We start from the raw sequence: 13,810 nt of genomic DNA on the forward strand, positions 1-13,810 counted from the left end.
TTGTCATGTTTTAACACTCTAAATGGAACTCTAAGACTGAAAAGAAAAGCAACTTAAGAATACTTGATCTGTGTCCCTGTGACACTAAGGTTGGTTTTCCATCTTTAGGCCGGGAGGCACTGCTTCTGGCTGGACTGCTTTCCCCTGGCCACTCTGATAGGCTCTGTCTCACTCTGAGACAGGTGCTGGGTTATTATCCATCTCTGTATTCTACTACAGACCACAGCACACAGCTGATAGACAAAACTTGTGAAATGAATACCAAGGACAGAAACTAGAATGTAGAACTAGTGGCAGGCTCTATACTGACCCACATGTCCACACTCTAAAATTAAAAATAATAAAATGATAACTACATCAGGAACATGCCATGCCACCTCATAACCAGGGAATGTTCACTGTGAACGTAGGTCTTGGGATTTTTTTTTTTTTTTTTTTTTGGTTTTTCGAGATAGGGTTTCTCTGTGGCTTTGGAGCCTGTCCTGGAACTAGCTCTGTAGACCAGGCTGGTCTCGAACTCACAGAGATCCGCCTGCCTCTGCCTCCCGAGTGCTGGGATTAAAGGCATGCGCCACCATTGCCCGGCTGGGATTTTTATTTTTGAAAAGCAGTCTTACTCTGTAGCCCAGGCTGGCCTCAATTTCAAGGCAATCCTCCTGCATCAGCATTACAGTACTAGGATTCCAAGTGTGAGCCACCATGCCTGTCTTAGGGTGGAAATTTTGAAACACATGGGCACATACATAAAAAACACGGTGTATGTACTAAGCACTTCTTTTTAAAAGTGAAGCTCAGATAATAAAAGGAGAAAACTGTCCAGAAAAAAGAAAGTAGTAAAGAATGACAGAAGATAATTTTTTATCTCTGGATTAAGACTTCTTTAATATACATAATGTATAGTACTTCATATAATTTATTAATGTCATTCTCTATAGGACACTGTAATTAATTCAGTGACATTAATATTGACCTCATACAGACAAAGGATGAAAGCTGGGTTTTCTTGTGTACCAAGTACAAAACATGTGTTAAGAAATCAACATAGACAACAGCTGTGCGAGATCAACTTTCAGGATGACTCAGTTTACAGTAGTCGCTTCACACGGGTTTCCTCAGGACTGGATGCCACCTGGTGTAGGCAAGTTTGTGCGATGGCAGCTGCGGGCCTGACTACCTCCTTTTGCCAGCCCCACTTTTGCCTGTTTTACTGCTCCCACTACTGGATTTGCCAGAGGATTTTGAAGAGAAGAGTCTTGTCATGAACTCTGAGACATCAGGCAATTCATGGTTGGAATTCAACATGTTCATTGACTGCTCCATCTCCTGCATAAAGAGAAAGTACCAGATATGAGAGGCATCCTCCCTGGATCTACCTGAATCATTTGTATGTATGAACACACTCACAAAAGAGTGATACTGGGCAAAAATAGGTTAAAGGATCAAAATACCTCGATTAGGCATATCAAAGTTATTATACATTTAAACTGTGTAACAAGGAAGGCACACAAAAAGACCAAGATAAGCACAATGTTTTAGCTATATGAAAAGACATTAGCAATCACTAAGACTGAATTTATCTTATCCAGTGGAAACAGCTAGCGGAACACAAGAAAATATAATGCTGCATTTATACAAACTCTTAAGAGAAATTGCCATGGGAACTAGGATAGGTTCCCATGCAGTTCCATGCAGCTCTCAGCTGCAGTGAAACAAGAACCAGAACATGACCACATGACAGCCCGCCAAGCGGAGGCAGAAGACAGACAGCTCAAGGCCGCCTTCGACAACTTTCTGAGATTCTTCCTCAAGCGAGATTTAAAAACTGGCACTAAGAATGTTGCTCTGTTTCAGTGGTAGAGCACTTGGCAAAATGTGCAAGGCCATGGATTTACTCCCCAGTGCCTGTGAGAGCATGCGGACATGCGCACACACATGCACACGCGCGCGCACACACACACACCATGTGGGTACACATATACACAACTTCAAAATGTCATTAAAAAAAGGCACAGTATGACTCAAAAGTCCATAGCTGGGCAGTCAACCTACCCGTCTCATGTCAGGGTCACTTGTGTTGACCACTTTAGGCAGAAGCACAAATATCAATAATGGAAGAACCATCATCATAACCTGCAGAATAAAAAAAAAAATCAGAAACCTTTTCTTCCACTTTAGCTTGTGAAACAAAACCTGTTTTTAATAACTAGTGACAATATTCAAGTAAGTACATAGAACAAAATGTATCAAAATTGCCTTAACAGTAACCGACCAGTTGGGTGGTAGGGCTGCTGTGTGATTGCTGTGGAGCATCTGAGACTGGAGGAGTCTTGCTTATGCAGGTACTGATACCAAACTTCTCTTTCTATCCTTGTAAAGAGTTTAGTTTGAACACAAACATTTCTAAGAGGATCTGTCTGCTCATTCTTTCTCTTCCAGTGCAAGCTGGCACTGGTGATTCCAATGGCTGCTCCTTACAGACAACAGTGTTGATTTCTGAGTGCTGAGCCACTGCTCTGATTAGTTACATCCCTAGAGCCTGCAGCGCAGAGGAAGCCAATGACTTGAGCACATTCACTCTGAAGACGGCCTGGAATCCTCCAGCACTTGACACACTTCTGTGCAATTTCAGAAACAAGAACACCAAAGATGAAAATGGTGGCATTTCATTGCTAAGGTTTCTCTTCTTAGCTGCGCTCCTGCCCTTTTGTCTCTGGTAATAAACCCCAGGTATTAATCTACCTTCACTAGATGTATAGGCCCCAAACATCACTGTTTATGATCTAAATAGTTATCAGCAAGGAATCTAATCCAAATTTAGAGAATCCTAAGATAAAACAATTTTCAAAAACAGTTAAAAAGGTCAATTTGTTTCTAAAGAATTTATTAGTGCTTTACTAGTAGGATCACAACATGAGTTGTGGGTGGTTGTTTCAGGATTAATAACTACTTAAAATACTCCAAGATAGGGCTGGGCAGTGGTGGCACACACCTTTAATCTCAGCACTCGGGAGGCAGAGGCAGGCGGATCTCTGTGAGTTCGAGGCCAGCCTGGACTACAAGAGCTAGTTCCAGGACAGGAACCAAAAGCTATGGAGAAACCCTGTCTCGAAAAACCAAAAAAAAAAAAAAAAAAAAAAAAAATACTCCAAGATAATTTCTCTGTTTACCACCCTAGTTTTAAAAAGGAGAAAGAAAGCCCTACTTCCTTTCTGGAGACACAATTCGTTTAGTAGAGTGCTTGCCTAGCATTCAGGAGGCCCTGCCTTTGATGCCCAGCACTTCATAAAACAACCAGTCATGTAGTGCACCCTTGTAACATTAGCACTTGAGAAGTAGAGGCAGGAGAATCTGAAGTTCACTGTCATCCTCAGCTACATAGCAAACTCAAGGCCAGCCTGGGATCCACTAGACTCTGCCTCAAACAATAATAAAACATTACATGTGCCATCAACATGAGCTGGTTCATAAGTGACCACACATTTAGCAATGGGCAAATAGGTAGAATAAATAGGTTAACTCCATAAACAATTTAGTAATATTCTCATTCTATCTGATCTCATGAATGTAATGGTCTGTCCTGTCTCTTTAAGAGACAAGCTATGCCCACTCCCTCTTCTGTCTGCTGAGGCAGGCAGTTCTTCCTTCCTGTTTGCAGCCTGAGTCTCTTCCTTTTTCCATCTCCCTCTCAAAGACAGCTTCTCCCTCTTCCCAACTCTCCCTTCTCTCTCTCTCTCCCCCACTTCTCTCTCTCTCTTCTCCTTCTCCCCCTTCCCTTCCACACTTCCATAACCCACTAAATAAATATCCAAATTCACTCTGCATAGCATGCCTATCCATCTGTTTCTTGCCACAGTCACGTGGCTCACTGCCTGGGACCAGCTGCAGCTGCCTTTGCAGACCTGTGGCGTGGTCTCATGCGCAGTCCCTGCCTAGGACTGGCTGCTCTCGGGACCTGGTACCCACTTCTGCCTCTTGACCTGCAGTGTTTCTGCTGTTGCAGCCACTTGGGGATCCACAGCATTTTTAATTAATCCATTATAATGATATCTTCCTCAATATTTATTTCAGTTGCACATTTATTATGAAATACACAGTAGAATTCTCATATTCCTTTCCTTATCTGTTTCTAAGGACTATATTTTCCCAATTTCACCCTTCCCTCTCGCAGGAGTTTACCCAGGGATTAGTAAAATGCTCTACACATACCATTGGGTTCATCAGAAAGTCTGTCCAGCCCCACGATTCCCTCTTAATGAAGTAAGAAGGTGGACCTGAAGATTTCATTTGGAGAGGATAGGGTAATCTGACCACTTCTGATGTTTTTATGTAATTCACATATCTTGCTCTAAGGAAACAGGAAAACATGAATTCTATGAAAAACATGGCATTTATCTAGCATGTGTAGTCCCAAGCTACTGCAAAAGAAAATATACACATAGCCGGGCGGTGGTGGCGCACGCCTTTAATCCCAGCACTCGGGAGGCAGAGGCAGGTGGATCTCTGTGAGTTCGAGACCAGCCTGGTCTACAAGAGCTAGTTCCAGGACAGGCTCCAAAACCACAGAGAAACCCTGTCTCGAAAAACCAAAAAAAAAAAAAAAAAAAAAAGAAAATATACACATAAATGAAGCAAAACAAACAAAAAACAATTGCTTATGTCAACAATGCCTTATACTTACCTTCAGCTTTTCCAAAGCACTTCAGGATCTAAACATTTTTTTTAATTTTTTTAAAAATTACCTACTTATTTTTATGTTATGGGTGGTTTGCCTCCATATATGTCTGTACATCATGTGTATGCAGGATCCAAGCATGCTAGAAGAGGGCTTGGACACCCTGGAACTGGAGTTAGAGATGGCTGTGAGCTGCCATGTTGGTGTTGAGAACTGAAGTTGGGTCCTTAGTAAGAACAGCCAGGGCTCTTAACTGCTGAGTCATCTCTCCAGCTCCATGTGTAAACTTTTGATCGTGAAAGTCTGGTCAAAGTGTCTGTCTAGCCAGGCGGTGTTGGCCCACACCTTTAATCCCAGCACACGGGAGACAGAGGCAGGTGGATCTCTGTGAGTTTGAGGCCAGCCTGGACTACAAGAGCTAGTTCCAGGACAGGCTCCATAGCTACTGTGAAACCCTGTCTTGAAACCCCTCCCCCCGAAAAAAAAGAGTGTCTGTCTAAAGTAAGGTACACAGGAACTAGATTTGGGGTCTTCTAGCTATATCACTTCTTACTCTTGAGGTCCATGTAACTCCTTACCTACTTTTTTTTTAATATTTATTTATTTATTATGAATACAATATTCTGTCTGTGTGTATGCCTGCAGGCCAGAAGAGGGCACCAAACCCCATTACAGATGGTTGTGAGCCACCATGTGGTTGCTGGGAATTGAACTCAGGAACTTTGGAAGAGCAGGCAATGCTCTTAACCTCTGAGCCATCTCTCCAACCCCCTCCTTACCTACTTTTTATATCAAGTTAGTTATTTTAAATCTGGGTGTGGTATCATATCTACGTAATCCTAGGACTGGGAAGTAGAAGGGTCAGGAGTTCAAGGCTAAATTCAGCTACACAGGGTGCTGGAAGTTTGCCTGGGCTTAAAGAGACTTTGTCTCCAATGGGAAAAAAAAGACAGAAAAAAAATAAAAGAAACACTCTCCCATCCCCCAATTATTTTAGAATCTTTCCCACTTTAAAGACCTTTCATACACATAGTAAGAAATTTATTTAAGAAGGCAGGGTGTCTCTGTGTATCTCTGGCTGTCCTAGAACTCACTCTATAGACCAGGCTGGCCTTGAACTCAGATATCCAACCTCCTCTGCCTCCTGAGTGCTGGGATTAAAGGCCTGTATCAGACATGCAAAAGTATTGGCTTACATATTTTTGATGGTCTAAGATATACACTACAGGATATACACAATGTTTAAGGTTATTTTACAGGGAAAATATGATTCAAGAAAGCCATAAAAAATACATTGGTAATATCTTATTTTTACCAGAGATATATTTGGGGGGAGAGGCAACCACCTTGTGGCTATTGTTCATTTCTTGTTGTTTATTGTTGTTTTGGTTTGGTTTTTTGTTTTTTTCCGAGACAGGGTTTCTCTGTAGCTTTGGAGCCTGTCCTGGAAACTAGCTCTTGTAGACTGGGCTGACCTCAAATTTACAGAGATCCACCTGCCTCTGCCTCCTGTGTGCTGGGATTAAAGGCGTGTGCCACCACTGCCCAATTTATTGTTCATTTCTTTATCTGTGCTGTAGTTTGGATCATTTATTTTACTATGTTTTCCAGTTCATCAGACATCTCTTCTGTTGTTTTACATATCCATTGATCTTTCCACCTCAATGTCTGTATTTATTATAGAAATCCTATTTTATCTTTTTTTTAAATATCTATTGCCTACTTTGATACATCACTTGTGTTAACAGGAAATCTTCTATTTCTTTTTTTAATCCAATAAAGAATAGCATTTTAATTAAGACAAAGTTACAAATTTATACACAGTAACTTTTACAATGAGAACAACAGATAGTCTTTCTTTTCTTTAATCACTTTAAATATACTTTTAAACTATTTTAGCCTATATCTAGTACCTATACTATCTTAACTTTCTAGAGGACTGTTTCACGGGCTGGCTCAAGAAACACTGTTTCCGTGGGTATTTTGTAAGAAAAGAAGACTTTATTTACTCTGAATTTTTAGAGTAGTTTCAGCAAATGGAAATATTTTTCTGAACATAAACACATACCAGGGCATGCCCTTCCAGAAGTCAAGTATTTATATATGCTACTATTCTAGTTATACCAACCAAGCGTCATCTTCGATCTTCAGCTTGGAAGCTCCTAGATTTTGTGAGAAGAAATAAATTTATACCCCAGGTAACACATTTTTTTACCTATTTAGTGTGCGTTTTTTTGGGGGGGGGGCACATAGGTGCCATCGTGCACTTGTAGAAGTCAGAGGACAACTTGCAGGAGCTGGTCCTCTCCTTCCATCGTGTGGGTCCTAGATAACAAACTCTGGTCGTGAGGCTTCATGGCTGTGCTCTGACCACTGTGCCACCTCGCGGGCCCTTCTTTCCATTTTTATCAAGATCCCCACTTTCACATAAACACCACAACTATATTTGATAATTTCTTTACTGAAATTTGTAGTATATAAAGGAGAAGCTATAGAAACTCCTAGATCAACTTTGTAGTAAATAGAAGGATTATCAAAATATTTCAATGATATGTCAGGAGCAGCATTTCAAATTCAAAAAAAAATAATTCTCAAATTTAAAAGTCAAATTTCAATTATAATTTTCACAGTACTTTTTTCCTACAGCAAATTATTTTACCTTCACTCTATACAATTATAGAAGGGGTTTACTATATTAGAAGCATTCATTAAGAGGGGAAAAAAATCCAACTTCATAGTCTCAACGTAAACATTTTAAGAAGCAGCTATGACGCCTTTAATCCCAGCACTCGGGAGGCAGAGGCAGGCGGATCTCTGTGAGTTCGAGACCAGCCTGGTCTACAGAGCTAGTTCCAGGACAGGCTCCAAAGCCACAGAGAAACCCTGTCTCGAAAAACTAAAAAAAAAAAAAAAAAAAAAAAAAAAAAAAGAAGCAGCTATGGTTTAAATAAGAAACGTTCAACCTTCACTGTAAATTCCAAAAGTAATACATAACAATTAGACTAGACTTTAATAAAAAGAAATCATGTATCCTCACCTCATTTTTCCTTTTGAAGTGATATCAACTCGCACAGGATCAAACTTGTAAGCTGGAGAGATAACTTCCACTACGTAAGAGCCAGAGGGAATGTCATGAACCACGAAGCTCCCATCTGTCCTGGAAAAAGGAAAGTCACACTTAGTCACTTCTCATCAGCACCTTAGTTTCTTCCTGTTTTTGTTTTTTGTTTGTTTGTTTTGTTTTGTTTTGAGACAGGGTTTCTCTGTGTAACAGCCCTAGTTGTCCTGGAACTCATTCTGTAGACCAGGCTGGTCTCGAACTCACAGAGATCCGCCTACCTGAGACAGAGGCAAGCAGATCTCCGTGAGTTCAAAGCCAGCCTGGTCTACAAGAAACAAGCTACAGGGAAATACTGTCTAAAATAAAATAAAATAAGATAAAATAAAATAAAGGTGTGGGCCACCACCGCCTGGCAGTCTCTCCCGTTTGAAAGCACTTGTTCTTCCCAAATAGCTCTCGAAAAATCAGAAGAAAAAGCAGATTCTTGCACCTGGGAGACTTAAGCAGAAGGATCATCATGGGTTCAAGGCCAGCCTGCGCTATGGAGTAAGTTTCAAGATATGCAGTGGAAAATCCTGTCTCAAACAAACACATAAGCAATTAGAGGCAAACAGAAAATACAGGTACAATGACTTACGCCTGTAATCATAAAATGCAGAAGACTAAGGCAGGAGGCTCATGGCCAGCTTGACCTACATAGTTTCTGCCCCTCTTCCTAACTAAACAGAAAATGACAAAAGTTGGTCCTGCAATTTACATTCTGGTATTTTCAGAGTTTCTAGGCACAGACGAGCTAAGCCAGAGTATTAGACTCCTGCGGCAGGCGGGAGGACAGCGACAAAGAGCAGCTACTGCCCTGCAGCCTTGGCTCCACTGAAGAAAGCTGTCCGGCGCATTATCACAGTAGCATTCTGTTTTAGTTTTAATTTGTATTTGTTGCCTTTCTTTTTCATACAAACATATTTCAATAGTAACTTCCGTTTATTATAAACAGTCCCATTTACTTTAGTTACTTTTTAGCTGGTTATGCAGAAACCTACAATTTAGTGTTAAATTCATCCATCTTTTCTTCCTTTATTTCCTCTAATCCTACTTGTTAAAAAAATTAACCAATCAAAAGCTGGTAATTTATTTTTGCAAGTCAAAATTAACCTGTCTAGAAAGTGAAAAACTGCTTTTTCAAGGAAAAAATACATAGAAAATTAAGATGAAAAGTGTTTCCTGTCATTGAAAGAATATACCAAGGTAAAGCAGAACTGAAATATAAGCATTGGAATGCCTTATTCCTCAGCAGGACACCTGTCTAACCTCCAGACCCACTTTCAAATGTACCTTGAAAGGTTTTTGGAGAGTCTAGCAGCTTCAGGAAGGATGCATGTGGTGTGGTTGGAATTAGGAGACATGTGTCTAGCCAAATCAATGAGGTGACAGCCGTCACGGCCATATCACCCTCACAGCCCCCAGACCCCCTCTCTACTTTTATTTTCACGTCTATGGGAAGGGAAGAAAATTACTTTAGTGTATTTTTTCCACAGCTTTTTCATGGACAGACCATCTCTGTCTCTGCTCAGGATCATGGCAACACACGAGTTGCCTCACCCTACACACACTTCCATGTCTCCAGTAGCCTCTTCCCCTCCCCACTTTCCCTCCAGCTTAGAGGTGGCAACAGTTATGTTTTGCTTTCATTGTACTATTGGGTAAACAGTGTTGAGGCTGGAAACTCCAGGTAGTGTACACTCTGGACTGTTCTTCTATACCTTGATGATTGAACTCTATGTGAACTATTCTAATTTTAATGCATATTCTGCTCTTTTGCTTTTGGAGGCAAAGTCTTGCCATACACCGCGGAATGGCCTCAGACTCACAATGCTACTGTCCCACTTTTCCAAGAGCTAGGACATAAGTGTAAGCATCACATCTAGTCATCTTCTGCTTCTTGACGGACCCTGACAGAATCAATTTCAAAACACGTTTTCTGAGCAAAGAGGAAAAAAATGAGTGATGGCTGTTCAACACAAACAGTATCAGGATCATCCAAAGAAAAAGCTAAGCTAGGCAAGATAGCCGACACCTGTAATCAGGTGGGAATCCAGGAGGGCGTGAGTGTGAAGACAGTATGAACCACACAGTGAAACTACACAATAAAAAGATTCAAAAATAAAGAGTATATAATCTCATAATATCAAAAAAAAACCCAAAAACTAAAAACTGGCTTAATGGATTAATAAAAATTGCTGCAGATCCCTGGTGGCGGCAGGCAGCATAAACTCTGCAGGTCCCCAAGCGGTGGCAGGCAGGGGGCAGCGGGTCCTGAGAACAGCCAGTCCCAGGCAGGGACGGTGCAGGAGACCACGCAGCAGGTCTGTGAAGGTGGCTGGTCCTCGGGCAGCAAACCATGTGGCAGCAGCAAGCAAGTGACAGATGGATAGGCACAACATGCAGAGTGAGGTTGGATATTTATTTAGTGGTTATGGAAGGGAGGGGAGAAGGGGAGAAGAGTAGAGAGGGAGAGAGGGAGGGAGAGAGGGAAGGAGAGAGAGAAGGAGGGAGGGAGGGAGGGAGGGAGGGAGAGAGAGAGAGAAGAGACTAGAGCTGCCTCTCCAAGAGGGAGCCAGAAAAGAGGCTGGAAGCTGAAGATCAGCTTGCCTCAGTGGATGAGGGAGGGAGTAGGCGTGGCTTGTCTCTTAAAGAGACAGAACAATCATTACACTGACACCTACCTAATTGTTCAAAATTAGAAGACTGGATAAGTGAGTTGTGGTTTATATACACATTTACGATATAAAAACAGGCTTGCATGCTCTTCAACCCCAGCTCCTCTCATCTCCATTAGCAAAGTCCCAAGCCACTTCCCCACAAGCCAAAATTATAGTCAAACTTGTATGCTGGCTAGTCAAAACAGCTGTCAGACAAATCACCTATCCTATTTACAAAAAGACTATTACCAAAAAACCATATAAACTCTCAACCCTTCTATATGAATACAAGAGCATAGGGTAGAAGCCAGGTGGTGGTGGTGTACTCCTTTAACCCCAGCACTCAGGGGGCAGAGGAATTCAGATCTCCGAGTTTAAAGATAGCCTGGTCTACAGAGTAAATTTTAGAGGAGTCAGGGATACACAGAGAAACCCTGTGTCAAAAATCCAAAACAAACAAACAACAACAACAACAACAAAACAAAAAAGTATAACATTTTAAAATAAATGTTAAATGAAAATTACAACGTTTTATGTGCTTTAATCCTCCTCCCCTCCCCCACCCCATCAGTCGGTTTTTCATCCTGTTCACCAGCTCCTCCTGCCAAGTTATCATGGCCAAGTAAATGTGAGGCCAGGCGAGCCTGGGTGAGGCTCCTTCCTCAAACGCCCCTCCCACGAGGGAGAAGCCTGGCCCCTTTATTCTAGGCTCTGCTGAGGGGAAGTGGGGTAGGCTGAGCCCACATCCTGGGAAATCGAGCCTGGATGTGCTTTAACTTTAAAAACAAGTCATAAAACTTTAAAGGTTGTTATCGTTCATTGTAACTTTTTAAAAGAAAATGTCTTGTTCATATTTTCCACAATAAACACTGATTTATTTACACTTGGGAGTGACTCCGACTCCACCACAAAACTATCGCCAGTCAACTTTTTTGCTTTTCTTTTTTGAGATAGGGTCTCAACTAAGTTGCTCATGATGTCCTTCAACTTATATCCTTCTGTATCCGCTTCTGGAGTAGCAGGGATGATAGGCATGTGTCACCAGGCAAGACTAATAATATATGACAATATATATTAATTTTAAAAATAATTTCAAAATAAAAATAAGTGGTTTTCAAAAGTGCTATACACTGCATAAGTTAAATTCTCAATTAAGCCTTATCTTTCAAAACTTAATGAGATTTTATTATTACTATGATTATTTGTTTGTTTTGTTTTGTTGGGGTTTTTTTTAGCAGGGGTTCAAGACAGGGTCTCTTTGTGTAGCCTTGGCTGTCCTAGAACTCACAGAGATTCACCTGCCCCTGCCTTCCAAGCGCTGGGATTAAAGGCATGCACCACTACCACGGGGGGGGGGAGGGGATTTTATTATTAATGCATCATTAATTAGGATAAACTCTAAACAATACCCTAGTACCAGATGGAATTAAAATACTGGTTGTCACTGAAAGGTGGTGGTGCTCTCCTTTAAACCCAGCACTCGGGAGGCAGAGACAGGCGGATTTCTGTGAGTTCGAGGTCAGCCTGGTCTACAAAGCAAGTTCCAGGACAGGCACCAATGTTACAGAGAAATCCTGTCTCAAAAAACAACAGCCGGGGGTGGGGGTGGGGGGGTTGGGGGGGTGGCGCATGCCTTTAATCCCAGTGCTCACATAAGAGCTAGTTCCAGGACAGGTTCCAAAGCTACAGAGAAACCTTGTCTCAAAAAAACCAACCAAACAAAACACACACACACACGCACACACACAAAAAAAACTAAAAAAAAAAAAAAAAAAAAAAGGTTGTCAATTTGTAGTTATTTATTAATGTGAGTTTGAATTTCCCACGAGGGAACTTCAACAATCTGCAGAAATCTGCAATTCAAACTTAAATGTCCACATTTAAGATGTACGGTTTTCAGATATCACAAGTTAATATACAAAGCCAGCAAAGAAATAGCTTCTTTCAGTCATAATTTCAACCCCTATACTGGTGGCAAAATTTCAAACATCATATTCATGCCTATAGGGATGAAAACAGACTGCTGACAAGCCAAATCACTAATAAATTCACCCCACCTTCCCATAAAATCCCATTTCTCCTAAGAACAAGAAGAGGTATGTGTAAGGAATTTTGAAAAACCCTAGTCTGACACAGAAGACGACTGCGCTATCGCAAATCCCTCGACGTAGTCATATGTAAAAAGAACAATAATCGCAACCTCGGGCCAAGGGGGAAAAAGCTCTTTGATTAGGGACTTCAGGGCCCATTAATTTTAGAAGCAGGAACATCAGCCTTCCAGGCTTATGTCACCACCGGGAGCCCTTTGGGCTTTGACAATTCCCACTTGTTTAACATCTTTCTACACAACACCAAGCTACCAGAAGACCGACAAGGAGAAAGCAACTAGGTCCCAGAGAAACTAGACAAGATGCAAAGGTGCAAAATATCCAGCAAACAAACCAGGGAGCACCGGTCCCTTGGGCTCAAGTGTCATCCGCCCCACAGGGGACAAAATGAGCCCACACAAGGGGGCAAAATGGGGCTACAAATGAATGACCCCAATGCTTCGGGCCTGGGGCCACTGCCCTCCGTCCTCGTTGCTGAAGTATCTGACTGCACAGACTCCCAGCACAGACCGTTAGTGGCACCTGTACCTTCAGTTGGTGACAGCTACGCTGTCGGTCCTGACACTGCGCTGTCCTAGCTGGATACCCTGCCAGCGTCCACCCAACCGCTTTCCTGCTGCCCTCAGGATGCTCACTTAAGGAAGCCGACGTGCTCTTCTCCGTCTACCAGCACTCGGGCCGCGGAGATCCAGTCCTGAGGCTTCACCCCTGGAACGACCGCACGTCCCTCGATCTTGAAGCGATCTCCCGGGCCGACCCCGCCACCTCCCGGGCCCTCGGCAGCAGCCCCAGGCACCTCCGAGCTGTGGGCATCTCCTGAGAGTAACAGCAGCAGGATGGAAAAGAAGCCCCACAGAGCACCCGCCATGACAGCAGCTCTGAGGAGTCAGGCCCACGGCCCGGAAGCCCTCCCCCGCCGTACGGGCTCCACGGCGGCGGCCGCCGTCGCTGAACGATGTCGTCATCACCGCGAGCCGGATCCAGCCGCGAGCTGTGCCCGGCCTGGGAGAGAAGCTAAGACAGCTCGCCAATCAGGAGAAGGGACGAGAGCGACACGAGGGTCGCCCCCAAGGCTCCAGCTTAAAAGGCGGTGAAGCGCGTCTGCGGTTAGCTAGGACTATCAGTGGCGGAGTGTGTGTTGTGGCTCCTGCAGATGCACGAGCCCTCGGGGAAGTAAAGAGTTATGAGACGGTGACGGACTAAGATCTGAAGTATTGAGTGCTGGGTCTGTAGCTAACATGTCAGACGTCTACTCTATCATTTTCTTGAA

General features: G+C 42.7%; 1 protein-coding gene and 1 non-coding gene across 2 annotated transcripts; both read right to left on the reverse strand.

Annotated features, from left to right (window-relative positions):
* Positions 1-844: 844 nt before the first annotated feature.
* Positions 845-13,483, reverse strand: Emc7 (ER membrane protein complex subunit 7). Its single transcript, XM_057781293.1, has 5 exons — positions 13,176-13,483; positions 7,710-7,829; positions 4,207-4,345; positions 2,050-2,130; positions 845-1,323 (listed from the first exon to the last, which is right to left on the reverse strand). The coding sequence occupies exons 1-5, from the start codon at positions 13,406-13,408 to the stop codon at positions 1,171-1,173; spliced, it is 726 nt and encodes a 241-aa protein (XP_057637276.1). The 5' UTR covers positions 13,409-13,483; the 3' UTR covers positions 845-1,170.
* Positions 11,057-11,195, reverse strand: LOC130882130 (small Cajal body-specific RNA 21). Its single transcript, XR_009057770.1, has one exon. It is a non-coding gene; the product is annotated as a small Cajal body-specific RNA 21 (non-coding RNA).
* Positions 13,484-13,810: the final 327 nt, after the last annotated feature.

The sequence above is a fragment of the Chionomys nivalis genome, chromosome 9, assembly GCF_950005125.1.
Source record: "Chionomys nivalis chromosome 9, mChiNiv1.1, whole genome shotgun sequence".
NCBI classification, from domain to species: Eukaryota; Metazoa; Chordata; class Mammalia; order Rodentia; family Cricetidae; genus Chionomys; species Chionomys nivalis.